The sequence below is a fragment of the Saccostrea echinata genome, unplaced genomic scaffold (genome assembly GCF_033153115.1).
Source record: "Saccostrea echinata isolate AGI-Se365-2 ecotype Australia unplaced genomic scaffold, CSIRO_AGI_Sech_v1 ptg000045l, whole genome shotgun sequence".
In the NCBI taxonomy this organism is placed as follows: Eukaryota; Metazoa; Mollusca; class Bivalvia; order Ostreida; family Ostreidae; genus Saccostrea; species Saccostrea echinata.
Window position 1 is genome coordinate 2,646,109 of NW_026889794.1, and position 15,369 is coordinate 2,661,477.

The window sequence follows — 15,369 nt, forward strand, 5'->3', positions numbered from 1 at the left end:
ATCCTTATTGATGAACTCAAAGTATTACATGTCACTAAAGTCACTAAAACTCTTCTCTAACACTAAAATTATCAGACACACATCAAATCTCATCTAATTCCCCAACCAACCCCCCCCCCCCCCATTTCTAGATAATCAATGAAAGGGTATTAAACTGAATTCACAACATCAACAGTAAACTGGTGGACATTAATTTATGAAGAATATTCTCAAGACAGGAAATGCTCCGCACTGAACGTAAATCTTATAATACTGCCAATGAAAGCGTGGGACGAGAGAGGGAGAGATATCAATTTGAGAAATGTTGAAACATCAAAGTAAAAGTAAAATTTACAAGTTCACTCCTTGACAATATATGTTATTATGCTCACAAAACACCCACAAAATTTTTTTACAGTCATAATATTTGTTAAAGACATTATTATTTTTTTTAAAAAAATTCAAGTCCTTGGTATCAAATTTTCTTTTAAGAGTTAATGTATCTTTCCTGTTTAATACCTAAGTACTCTCAGGGCACCTCATATGTCATCATACCCATGTTGTTCATTATTGGCATCAGAACTGGACGAATATCCATGAGCAAAACTAAAAATGCACACTATAATTTATCAATATTTTTGAACACAAAATGTGATAGTACTATGGAAACTTATAAATAAGACCGCCGCAAAAATTACTACTTTCATAATATACATTTATATTTCCCTCAAGATCATGCAATAAATTGTTTATTATACCGAAACAAGCAAAAACTTTAAAAATAAACATAAACTTTCACATTCGAGACCGCTCTTAAATTCAATCTCAATTTAAACTTAATATATTACTGAAAGAAGAGAGAGAAGTTGTGACGTGAACCAGGCTATTGTGACGTCTATTACTCTCAGGAGTTTTCGTTCAACAAACGATAACTATTGTGGGAAAATGCACTAGGTCTCCGAAGAGGTTGAATATGATGAAAAGCATCACGACGACAGGGAAATATGAAGTTTTAGGGCCCTGTCACGTGATAGTCTAGAACCAATCAGATAACGCGTTGTATAGAATAATTATAATGAGGTATAATAAAAGATTTTATTGACCATATCGCGATTTTTGGATCGATTAGTGTGAATGCATGGTAAAAAGAAAAACTTATTCTCATAGATGTACCTGATATGTACGGATTATTATGCCACAAAACTCAAAGGTCTGCTCTAACTTTAACTGAAAAATTAAAAAAAACCCCGACACCTTTCACACCATAGATGTTCATTGTTTACTGCATACCTTTCCCTTGATAAATTGGCGAGACTCTCCTATAAGCGGTGTCAGGCATATCGTCAGTACACAAACTATACAAAATCGGAAGTAAAAGTATTTTTCTCGATATACATCACACGTCACGGGTTGTAGAGGACCCTCAAGATATGGAGATTATATTCAGTGGGTAACAGACGCCACAGAGTGCAATTATGTAGATGTCTTTACAACTGCAATATCTTGTGGTTATATTAGTCAGATTTGTTGTGCCTGCATAAAAGCATGCTGTGATTGAGCGGACTGTATTATCGATCAATCAGCGGTTTGCAATGTTATACATACATGTATACACTTTTCAGCGACCATTCTTACCATATTTCCCATCAACGAGTCACAGCACAAATTCGTGATCTTGACATGCTGTTTTATTTTTCCAAATATGGGAATTCTATTTAACTATTCACGGTGGAGAAAATCAACTGTTCACATAATGAAATTCTGTAATATTTTAGTAAATGACTTGTCCGGTAACTTTATATATCTAAGATAATAAAAAATTTAGTAAACTCACCTGGCCCCATGATCATGAAACAGACTTAGACGTTTAAAAGTAAAATTTTCAATTGCCTGTAAAATGTTTATCATTTACTGAATTAATCGCTAATTTTGCAGATAACAACACTTTTGTAAAGCAATATTGTAAAATAGATTAATTTTGGCCTGTTTGACTTCTACAACATTTAAGTACAACATAAAGATTTTGACTTAAGCTTAAGATGCTTCAGGATCCTGGGGCCTGATTTATCAGTGGCTTGCATTAAAAAATCATATGAGTTTGATAGCTACCGGAAGATTACAGCAAATACATGTGATATCTTAAGAATCTGAAATCAATAACGATAAAAAATCATATCAAATAGGACTATTATTTTGGATACACATCTTGGTTTACATTACACCAAAAAGAATGACATACTAGTACCCATGAATACCCAATATTGGCGTAATATTGCTACATTTATCAGTTATAAAATAGGTAAAAATGTCTGTCCTACTTCATACAACATTAAAGAAATTCTAACCCCATTTTTCATATCATACTGTGAAATCACTTTTATAAGTATCAATAATAATGCATAGTCCAGTTAAAAGTAAATGAGCAGAGAACTTTACTGATGTATCAATGACAATAATGTGTATACCAGCTAAAATGAACATATCCTGCTTAAGGGTTTAATTGCATAATTCTCAGGATATAAAAGCCTACGACGCTTGAGGTTCATTTCATTTGTGGCGTTTAGTAATAACGATGAATTGGTCTCTCCTATCAATCGTCTTACTTGTTAGCGGGGTCATCCTGCACTGGCGAGACACCTTGGCTCAGGATGATCCAATATTATTTGGTTCATGTACTGAAGATTCTGGTTGTCCAGAGAATGCACTTTGCAATACAACTTCAAGCAAATGTTACTGTGCTGGGGATTCTGTCTACGTGGAATCTGAATCGGAAGAGGCTCTAGTGTGCCAAAGTACTGAAATGATTAAATCTGTTTGCACGTGTTTTTGCTCATAAAAAAAAAGATTAAGTCAAAATTTGTGCATTAATTTTTTGTCTTAAATTTAAATGATAGAAAGCACCAAATACTTTTTAAAGGTATTGTTTCCCTTTATGCTGTTAATATCAATATTCAATATCAGATTATATAACATTTATGAATGCCAAAAATTGTGACTAAAATAGAAGACTGATTTATGATACGGATCCTGAATGAAAGTAGAGCATGCCATTATTACCATGGTTTGGGCAGGTATGCTGTTAATTTTTTTATATGCTTTGGCTTACCGTATAATTATCTAATATTTTGGGAATTTAGTTGGTTATAAAACGTTCTTTTTATACTGAGCAACAGTGTTAAAATGGGTTTATTTTATGAAGAACAAACTTTGTTTTATTTTGTAGGGGGTGCTTGTAGTCTGAGACTGAGATCAGATGAGTGTGCCCCAAATGGAATTTGCAGACATCCTATGGACGTTTTTGACATACCTATCTGCTTTTGTGACGAGGGATTTTTTGGAACAAGATGCAATGGTAAAAGAATATATTATTACCTTCAGAGCAAAATTTAAAAGTTTCTTTTTCTCTTTTTAGCATTTCCATCTTTGCTATTATTCATCATAAAGCGTTTCCTTTAAGCTTAGTATATGATATGTTTTTGCCACATAAAAGTTGTGAGAAATAGCTAATTTTCTGCCTTACACTGAAAGTCTTACAAAGTTTTTGTTTAGCTTAAAAACAATTATAATTGAAAACTAGAAACTCATTGTGAGCAATGAGTGGTCTTCCGTCTGATTATGAAAATAAAAATCCAATAAAATAATACAAATCCAATAAAAAAAGCTGAAAAAGGGAAGAAAAAATTTCAGACACTCTGGAGTTTTAACAATGGTCGTCAGCGTGAAAATCCAACGTGCTAACCATTACGCTATTTCAACTCCCGCTTCAAAGTGGGAATGACGAATATCAAGAGTTTGGATTTATCAATTCGAAAACAAATTATATATTTAGTATTTTGAAAAGAGGCTCTCTTAACCCTACAGATATTACAGAAAAGTATTGAATATGAAAAAAATCGATTTTTTAATTCGCTACTGCAAGCGACCGGAACTAACGCATGAAAAGGTGTCCTTTCGCCAATCTAGAAATCATGTTCTATTACAATGTATCTCTAACAAAAAAAAACCCCACTCAACATCATTTATAAAGTTGAAAACGTAAATTTAAGCAAACAAATTCGGGATTAAACCCAGATCGCCTTCGTGAAAATTCAATATGGAAGCCACTACACCAGCGTAATTTTACCAGCCATCATCGACGTTTACTTTGTATCATTGCCTGAAGTAACGAACGTCAGGGAGGTTAAAAGTTTTTTTAATATAATGCAGAATTATAGAATTAGAGCTAGCTAGCCAAATTTTGTGCAAGCAGATTCACATCGGAATTCGTTACTTGAGTTTAAACAATAACAAATAATCTATTACTGATGAATTGATGATACTGTTCACTTCCTGTATTCTTTGTGTATTCAACTTTTTATTCCATGCAATTCCATGCACCTGTATTTCATACAAACGTGTCCGTAAAATCTTTTTCTGCACTTCTGCATCAGACCATTTTTCTACTATGAAAGATTGATTGATTGATTGATTATTGTTGTTTTACGCCGAGTCGGCAATATTTCAGCCATATTTCGGCGGAAGAGTCACGATACATTACGTCACCAGTAAATCTTCCCGCCTTTTCTTTGAAATGTATGTTCTATTGAATGGTCTCCATTATCATATTTATTATTGTATGTACCGTACAAATTACTCATTTTATTGCATTTGGAGGTCAGAGTATTTATGTTTTCAAAAACAGATTATCCATTTCATAATCTGAAAGATCCAGCAATTCCTTTGTATTTCATTGATCCTTATGGTAGTTTCCTTCAACAAGACGCTCGGCTGTCTCCATAAACTCTGACCTGCCCATCGGCAATCCTCGGCTGAATCCGCTACGCTCCATACAAACATACAAATACATCAGCAACATGGTAGAACACCGTTGACGTCCGAGGTTAGTGTGCGAGGTACGAGCCACCCAAGGAGCTCCGAGTGTCGACCTGCTCGTCGGAATGTATGGAGACAGCCGCCATTTTAGACCCGCTTCAAATTTTAAAATGAGAATATCTAGAGTTCGAATTTATCTATTTGAAAACAAATTATATATTAAGCATTTTCAGAAGGGTTTCTATTAACACTACTTCCATTAGAGAAAAATATTGAAAATAAAAAATGTTTAAAAATTCAACTTTTTAAATTTGCATCTGGTAACGACCGGAAGTTTTGACGACGAACGAAAGGCCACGTCCCGGCTAGTATTTATTACGATCTATAATCTCTGAAAGTTTCACATTGATATCTTTTACCGTTCTTGAGATAATCCGCGGACAAAATGTCATTTTAAATTCAGAAAATGGTCCTTAACTTGGCACCGGAAGTGATTTTTGAAATTTTCTCTCGGATAGATCAAGTTCATGTTACGACACATCTTTCCCGAAAATTTCAAGTAAATCTGTCCAATAGTCTTTGAGAAATCGCGTGCACAATATTAGAAAGTCAAAAAAATAATAATAATAACTAGAAACTCATTGCGAGCAATGAGAGGTCTTCCGTCCGATTCTGAAAATAAAAACGAAAATTCAAGCTGAAAAAGTGATAAAAGAAATTCAGACACTCTGAAGATTTAACCCTAATCGTCAGCGTGAAAACCCACTGTGCTAACCATTAACCATTCACTTTTTTACATCACTTCCTTTCACGCTCGGAAGTAACGGCGATGCAAGATTTTCTCACGATTCAAATAAACTGATGACTGAATATCAGTCCTGAAGTTTTAGTCCTCAGTCGTTTACTGTTGCCGAACAATATTGTGGGACTAAATTCTAATTTTGAGAACAGGTAAACACACAACCGGAAGAGAATTTTATAAAAATCTGTGACTTTTCTCTAGACATTTGCAGTATCTGCAACATGCATAAAATCATTTCAGGTACTTTATCGATAAGCGATATTTATGAGAAAGTTAAATATAAGAATAACGTAGTTTATATCCTAAAACCGGAAGTTGACGTTTTTGTTTCCGGTGGAATCTAACATATTTCAAAACAGCAAAAGAGATGCAATAAAGTCATGTAAGTTTTAATTTAAAAAAGAAAAGCTAAAATTTACTAGAGTAACCTTAAATAGTTTTTCAAAAATTCACTTCCGGTCGCGTCTTTTCCTGTCCTCAAAATGAGAAGTTGTCTGAGCGAGATCTCAAAAACAGGTAAAAGATTAAAACACCAAAATTTTAAGAGTAATGGACGTTGAGGGGTAGGTGAAACCATTTGGGTTAAACGCCTCAGTCGTCACTTCCGCTTCTCACAGGAAGTGATCAAAGAAATCAAAAATTTTAGCTTTTCTTTTTTAAATTAAAACTTACATGACTTTATTGCATCTCTTTTGCTGTTTTGAAATATGTTAGATTCCACCGGAAACAAAAACGTCAACTTCCGGTTTTAGGATATAAACTACGTTATTCTTATATTTAACTTTCTCATAAATATCGCTTATCGATAAAGTACCTGAAATGATTTTATGCATGTTGCAGATACTGCAAATGTCTAGAGAAAAGTCACAGATTTTTATAAAATTCTCTTCCGGTTGTGTGTTTACCTGTTCTCAAAATTAGAATTTAGTCCCACAATATTGTTCGGCAACAGTAAACGACTGAGGACTAAAACTTCAGGACTGATATTCAGTCATCAGTTTATTTGAATCGTGAGAAAATCTTGCATCGCCGTTACTTCCGAGCGTGAAAGGAAGTGATGTAAAAAAGTGAATGGTTAATGGTTAGCACAGTGGGTTTTCACGCTGACGATTAGGGTTAAATCTTCAGAGTGTCTGAATTTCTTTTATCACTTTTTCAGCTTGAATTTTCGTTTTTATTTTCAGAATCGGACGGAAGACCTCTCATTGCTCGCAATGAGTTTCTAGTTATTAGGGTCTTCCGTCTTCAGCGGAAGACCCTTCTATTATTCTTATGTTTCTTTTTCACTTTTATTATTATTCTTCTTTTTTTTCTCCTTACCGATTTTGTGCAGAAGATTTCTCGGAGATGAATCGATCGATTTACTTCAAATTTTCAGAGTTTATGTCTTATCATCTGAAGTTTGTACCGGCATTTCAAAATTTGAAAAATCACTTCCGGTCGGAAGTTATCGCCCTTTTATTAAAATTCAGAGGACCTCCTTGTCTGTGATGGAACTCAAAAACGGCTCAAGCTAGAGCGCTGAAATTTTCAGTGATGATAGAGGACATGTTGCCATAATGCACCTGGGTTTAGATATTTTCCGGAAGTGCCTAGTATGGAGGCTCGGTAGGGGTCGAAATTTAGGACAAGAATCATGAGTGAATTTTTGAGACATTTTGTATCATATCTTTTAAAGTATAATTATTTTGTTAAAACATACTGAACAATATTTGTGCAGAATGACAAAATCTTTAATATGATATCAAGAAAAAAGGGCAGACTTATCATATTAGGGGCCGAGAGGGTCCAAAAGTCTTTAATCAATAACTCTTTAACGATCAATATTTTGGTATACATTACTGAAGCAAAAATGTTTATCTTAACAATTTACAACCATATATTATGATATATACATCATATATTACATAATTAAGGGCCATAAAGGGCCAGAATGCCAAATCTTTGGCACTCTATATTTCGAAAGTGGGAAATATTTTGATAAGCAATATTGAATAAAAGATGTTCAAAATAATGTTCTTAACAATATTTAACCTTTCAATTTTTGCTAAGCTTCCCCATTAAGGAGTTGAAGGGCTGGTCCCTAAATATATCTTTTGCATATAGCTCGGAAATGAATAAGAATTTCTGAATAGTTGTTGAACAAAAAGTGTTCAAAATCATGAGAGCTTTAAAGTGATATGAAGAAAAAGGGGCTGGCCCCTCAAAATAGGGGCTGAGAGAGGCCGAAAGTCTTTGAACAATAACTCTTTAACGATCAATATATTGTAATGCATTACTGAAGCAAAAATGTTCATCTCAACAATTTACAACTATATATTATAATATTCACATCATATGTTACATAATTAGGGGCCATAAAGGGCCAGAATGCCAAATCTTTTATGCTTTATATCTCAAAAGTGGGAAATATTTTGATAAGCAATATTGAACAAAAGATGTTCAAAATAATGTTCTAAACAATATACAACCTTTCATATTCTGCTAAACGTCCCCATGAAGGAGTTGAAGGGCCGGCCCCTAAATACTTCCTTTGCAATTATCTCAGAAACGAAGAAAAATTTCTGAGTAGTTGTTGAACAAAAAGTGTTCAAAATCATGAGAGCGTTAAAGTGATATGAAGAAAAAGGGGCTGGCCCCTCAAAATAGGGCTGAGAGGGGCCGAAAATCTTTGAACAATAACTCTTTAACGAACAATATTTTGTAATGGATTACTGAAGCAAAAATATTCATCTTAACACTTTACATCTATATATTATGATATTCACATCATATGTTACATAATTAGGGGCCATAAGGGGCCAGAATGCTAAATCTATGACGCTTTATATCTCGAAAGTGGGAAATATTTTGATAAGCAATATTGAACAAAAGATGTTCAAAATAATGTTCTAAACAATATGCAACCTTTCATTTTTTCCAAAACTCCCCGTTAAGGAGTTGAAGGGCCGGCCCCTAAATACTTCCTTTGCAAATATCTCAGAAACGAAGAAAAATTTCTGAGTAGTTGTTGAACAAAAAGTGTTCAAAATCATGAGAGCTTTAAAGTGATATGAAGAAAAAGGGGCTGGCCCCTCAAAATAGGGGCTGAAAGGGGCCGAAAGTCTTTGAACAATAACTCTTTAATGATCAATATTTTGTAATGCATTACTGAAGCAAAAATGTTTATCTCAACAATTCACAACTATATATTATGATATTCATATCATATTTACATAATTAGGGGCCATAAAGGGCCAGAATGCTAAATCTTTGACGCTTTATATCTCAAAAGTGGGAAATATTTTGATAAGCAACATTGAACAAAAGTTATTCAAAATAGTGTTCTAAACAATATGGAACCTTTTGATTTTTGCTAAACGTCCCCGTTAAGGAGTTGAAGGGCCGGCCCCTAAATATATCCTTCGGATATATCTCGGAAACGAAAAAGAATTTTGAATAATTCTTGAACAAAAAGTGTTCAAAATCATGAGAGCTTTAAGGTGATATCAAGGAAAAGGGTCTGACCCATTAAATAAGGGGCTGAGAGGGGCCGAAAGTATACAATCAATAACTCTTTAATGATCAATATTTTGTAATATATAACTGAAGCGAAATAGTACATCTTCACACACTTTATCTAAATAACATGATGTTGATATCATATATTACGCAGTAAGGGGTCTTTAGGGGGCCAGATTGCATAATCTATGGCGCAATATATCTCGAAAAGGAAGAATATTTTGATAAACTGTATTGAACAAAAGACGATCAAAATAATATTCTGAACAATATGCACTCTTTCAATTTTTGCTAGACGTCCCCATTTAGGACTTGAAGGACCGGCCTTTAATATTTCTTTTGCATATATCCCGAAAACAAAAAAGAATTTCTGACTAGTTGTTGAACAAAAAGTGTTCAAAATCATGAGAGCTTTAAAATGATAATAAGAAAAAGGGGCTGATCTCTCACATTAGGGACCAAGAAGGGGCGAAAGTCTTCAATCTATAACCCTTTAATGATCAATATTTTGTAAAACATTATTAAAGCAAAATTGTTCGTCTTAACAATTTATTTATATCATTATATTTGAACGAAAATCTCAGTCAAATTCTTATCTCATCTTATCAAAAATCGGACGGAAGACCCACTCGTTGCTCGCAACGAGATCTTATCTAGTTATTATTATTTTTTTGACTTTCTAATATTGTGCACGCGATTTCTCAAAGACTATTGGACAGATTTACTTGAAATTTTCGGGAAAGATGTGTCGTAACATGAACTTGATCTATCCGAGAGAAAATTTCAAAAATCACTTCCGGTGCCAAGTTAAGGACCATTTTCTGAATTTAAAATGACATTTTGTCCGCGGATTATCTCAAGAACGGTAAAAGATATCAATGTGAAACTTTCAGAGATTATAGATCGTAATAAATACTAGCCGGGACGTGGCCTTTCGTTCGTCGTCAAAACTTCCGGTCGTTACCAGATGCAAATTTAAAAAGTTGAATTTTTAAACATTTTTTATTTTCAATATTTTTCTCTAATGGAAGTAGTGTTAATAGAAACCCTTCTGAAAATGCTTAATATATAATTTGTTTTCAAATAGATAAATTCGAACTCTAGATATTCTCATTTTAAAATTTGAAGCGGGTCTAAAATGGCGGCTGTCTCCATACATTCCGACGAGCAGGTCGACACTCGGAGCTCCTTGGGTGGCTCGTACCTCGCACACTAACCTCGGACGTCAACGGTGTTCTACCATGTTGCTGATGTATTTGTATGTTTGTATGGAGCGTAGCGGATTCAGCCGAGGATTGCCGATGGGCAGGTCAGAGTTTATGGAGACAGCCGAGCGTCTTGTTGAAGGAAACTACCATAAGGATCAATGAAATACAAAGGAATTGCTGGATCTTTCAGATTATGAAATGGATAATCTGTTTTTGAAAACATAAATACTCTGACCTCCAAATGCAATAAAATGAGTAATTTGTACGGTACATACAATAATAAATATGATAATGGAGACCATTCAATAGAACATACATTTCAAAGAAAAGGCGGGAAGATTTACTGGTGACGTAATGTATCGTGACTCTTCCGCCGAAATATGGCTGAAATATTGCCGACTCGGCGTAAAACAACAATAATCAATCAATCAATCAATCTTTCATAGTAGAAAAATGGTCTGATGCAGAAGTGCAGAAAAAGATTTTACGGACACGTTTGTATGAAATACAGGTGCATGGAATTGCATGGAATAAAAAGTTGAATACACAAAGAATACAGGAAGTGAACAGTATCATCAATTCATCAGTAATAGATTATTTGTTATTGTTTAAACTCAAGTAACGAATTCCGATGTGAATCTGCTTGCACAAAATTTGGCTAGCTAGCTCTAATTCTATAATTCTGCATTATATTAAAAAAACTTTTAACCTCCCTGACGTTCGTTACTTCAGGCAATGATACAAAGTAAACGTCGATGATGGCTGGTAAAATTACGCTGGTGTAGTGGCTTCCATATTGAATTTTCACGAAGGCGATCTGGGTTTAATCCCGAATTTGTTTGCTTAAATTTACGTTTTCAACTTTATAAATGATGTTGAGTGGGGTTTTTTTTGTTAGAGATACATTGTAATAGAACATGATTTCTAGATTGGCGAAAGGACACCTTTTCATGCGTTAGTTCCGGTCGCTTGCAGTAGCGAATTAAAAAATCGATTTTTTTCATATTCAATACTTTTCTGTAATATCTGTAGGGTTAAGAGAGCCTCGTTTCAAAATACTAAATATATAATTTGTTTTCGAATTGATAAATCCAAACTCTTGATATTCGTCATTCCCACTTTGAAGCGGGAGTTGAAATAGCGTAATGGTTAGCACGTTGGATTTTCACGCTGACGACCATTGTTAAAACTCCAGAGTGTCTGATATATAGTTGGAAATTGTCGAGATAAACATTTTTGCTTCAGTAATGAATCGCAAAATATTGACCGTTAAAGAGTTATTGATTAAAGACTTTCGGCCTCTCTCGGCCCCTATTTTGAGGGGCCAGCCCCTTTTTCTTCATACCACTTTAAAGCTCGTATGGTTTTGAACACTTTTTGTTCAACAACTATCCAGAAATTCTTTTTCGTTTCCGAGCTATATGCAAAAGATATATTTAGGGGCCAGCCCTTCAACTCCTTAATGGGGACGTTAAGCAAAAATCGAAAGGTTACTTACTGTTTAGAACATTATTTTGAACATCATTTATTCAATATTGCTTATCAAAATATTTCCCACTTTCAAGATATAGAGTGCCAAAGATTTGGCCTTCTGGCCCCTTATGGCCCCTAAATATGTAATATATGACATAAATATTATAATACATAGTTGTAAGTTGTTAAGATAAACATTTTTGCTTCAGTAATGTATACCAAAATATTGATCGTTAAAGAGTTATCGATTTAATACTTTTGGCCCCTCTAGGCCCCTAATATGATAAGTCTGCCCTTTTTTCTTGATATCATATTAAAGATTTTGTCATTCTGCACAAATATTGTTCAGTATGTTTTAGCAAAATAATTATACTTTAAAAGATAAGATACAAAATGTCTCAAAAATTCACTCATAAATCGTGTCCTAAATTTCGACCCCTACCGAGCTTCCATACTAGGCAGTTCCGGAAAATATCTAAACCCAGGTGCATAATGGCAACATGTCCTCTATCATCACTGAAAATTTCAGCGCTCTAGCTTAAGCCGTTTTTGAGTTCCATCGCAGACAAGGAGGTCCTCTAAATTTTGATAAAAGGGCGATAACTTCCGACCGGAAGTAGATATCCCTTTATAGACTTGCCGGAATTAATTTCAGATATCAACGCATCTACCACGAAAATTTGAATAAAATCGAACGAGCCATCTCCGAGAAATCGTCTGCACAAATTTTGTAAGAAGAAAAAAGAATAAAAACTAGATACGATCTCGTTGAGAGCAACGAGTGGGTCTTCCGTCCGATTTCGATGAGGTGTCATTTTGATTGAAACAAGGACTATCTCTGTATTTTGAAAGACGGAGAACATCATGCAATGTGTTTGGAAATCACTCAAAGGTCAAATAGAGTGAGATTTAAACGATTTAAATTTTTAAAAAAATTTAAATTAAATCCAAATGTAAAAACAAGGACTATATCTGTATTTTGAAAGATGGAGAACATCATACAATGTGTTTTAAAACTTCTCAAAGGTCAATTAGAGTGAGATTTAAACGATTTAAATTTTTCAAAAAGTTTAATTAAATCCAAATGTTAAAACAAGGACAATATCTGTATTTTGGAAGATGGAGAACATCATACAATGTGTTTTGAAATCACTCAAAGGTTAAATAGAGTGAAATTTAAACGATTTAAATTTTTCAAAAAATTTAAATTAAATCAAATTGTTAAAACAAGGACTATCTCTGTATTTTGGAAGATGGAGAACATCATATAATTTGTTTTGAAATCTTTCAAAGGTCAAATAGAGTAAAATTTAAACGATTTAAATTTTTCAAAAAATTTAAATTGAAACCAACCATTAAAACAAGGACTATCTCTGTATTTTGAAAGATGGAGAACATCATACAATGTGTTTTGAAATCACTCAAAGGATAAATAGAGTGAGATTTAAACGATTTAAATTTTTCAAAAAATTTAAATTAAATCCAAATGTTAAAACAAGGACTATCTCTGTATTTTGAAAGATGGAGAACATCATACAATGTGTTCTGAAATCTTTCAAAGGTCAAATAGAGTGAAATTTAAACGATTTAAATTTTTCAAAAAATTTAAATTGAAACCAACCATTAAAACAAGGACTATTTCTGTATTTTGTAAGGTGAAGAACATCATACAATATGTTTTGAAATCTCTCAAAGGTCAAATAGAGTGAGACTTAAAGGATTTAAATTTTTCAAAAAAATTAAATTGCTTCCAAATGTTAAAACAAGGACTATTTCTGTATTTTGAAAGACGGAGAATATCATACAATGTGTTTTAAAATCTTTCAAAGTTCAAATAGAGTGAGATTCAAACAATTTAAAATTTTCAAAAAATTCAATTTGTTTCCAAATGTAAAAACAAGGACTATCTCTGTATTTTGAAAGACGGAGAACATCATACAATGTGTTTTGAAATCACTCAAAGGTCATATAGAGTGAGATTTAAACGATTTAAATTTTTCAAAAAATTTAAATTAAATCCAAATGTTAAAACAAGGACTACCTCTGTATTTTGAAAGATGGAGAACATCATACAATGTGTTTTAAAACTTCTCAAAGGTCAATTAGAGTGAAATTTAAACGATTTAATTTTTTCAAAAATTTAAATTGCACTGAAATATTAAACAAAAGTCAACTTACATATTTTGAAGGAAGAGAAAATCATTTGTTGCGTTTTTTATGTTTGTGGAAGCAATTCAAATTTTTTGAAAAATTTAAATCGTTTAAATTTCACCCTATTTGACCTTTGAGAGATTTTAAAACACATTGTATGATGTTCTCCATCTTTCAAAATACAGAGATAGTCCTTGTTTTAACGTTTGGATTCAATTTAATTTTTTTGAAAAATTTAAATCGTTTAAATCTCACTCTATTTGACCTTTGAGTGATTTCAAAACACATTGTATGATGTTCTCCATCTTTCAAAATACAGAGATGGTCCTTGTTTTAACGTTTGGGTTCAATTTAAATTTTTTGAAAAATTTAAATCGTTTAAATTTCACTCTATTTGACCTTTGAGAGATTTCAAAACACATTGTATGATGTTCTCCATCTTTCAAAATACAGGGATAGTCCTTGTTTTAACGTTTGGGTTCAATTTAAATTTTTTGAAAAATTTAAATCGTTTAAATTTCACTCTATTTGACCTTTGAGAGATTTCAAAACACATTATATGATGTTCTCCATCTTTCAAGATATAGAAATAGTCCTTGTTTTAACATTTGAATTCAATTTAAATTTTTTGAAAAATTTAAATCGTTTAAAATTCACTTTATTTGACCTTTTAGAGATTCTAAACACACTGTTTGATGTTCTACATCTTTCAAAATACAGAGACAGCCCTTGTTTTAACATTTGGATTCAGTTTAATTTTTTTGAAAAAAATTAAATCAATAAAATTTTACTTTCTTTGACCTTTGAGAGATTTCACCTCATTGTATGATGTTCTCCATCTTTGGAAGCAGTTTTGAATTTTTTTAAAAAAAAATTAAATCGTTTAAATTTCACTCTTTTTGACCTCCAATAGACTCCAAATCACTCTCATTCATGTTCTCATTATTTTAGATGTCCTTGATTTCATATTTTAAGGCTTTTAAATTATTCCAAATTTGAAAATTTTTGAAGTTTTAAATGCTGTAATAAAAATTCATCAAGTAGGAGCTTACCGCTTTCAACATTAGAGGATATATCAAAATCTTACGATTTTAAAGGTTTTAAAATTTGAAATTACAGTATTCAATACTTTCAATGATTTAAATTGAATACACAAATTTTCATAATCAGAGGTAGATTATGAAATCACTATTTCAGACTTAATTGAATGTCCTTGCTTTCTTTTAGGTCACTGTGTATTAAGCGTCGCTGAAGAAAATCGATAACTTATACATGGGCTGTCAAAATTCTCTAACACACCTGAGCTCATATTTTCTTTAAAATTTCACCTAAAATCAAAACAAATATACTGTAAGAAAGGTCACAGGAAGACCTTTCAGACGGTGTAAAAAAGTTTAAAATCGGTCAAGAAATAAAAGAGTAATGCTTTTTAAAAGAAATCAA

General features: G+C 32.7%; 1 protein-coding gene across 1 annotated transcript in view; it reads left to right on the top strand.

Moving 5' to 3' along the window:
* The first annotated feature begins 2,551 nt into the window (after positions 1–2,551).
* The window catches only part of LOC133201783 (fibropellin-3-like), a 51,980-nt gene continuing 39,162 nt past the window's right edge, over positions 2,552–15,369 (top strand). Inside the window, exons 1-2 of the mRNA XM_061337585.1 lie at positions 2,552–2,771; positions 3,203–3,331. Coding sequence (XP_061193569.1) covers positions 2,552–2,771; positions 3,203–3,331 — 349 coding nt within the window. The remainder of the gene's footprint in view (positions 2,772–3,202; positions 3,332–15,369) is intronic.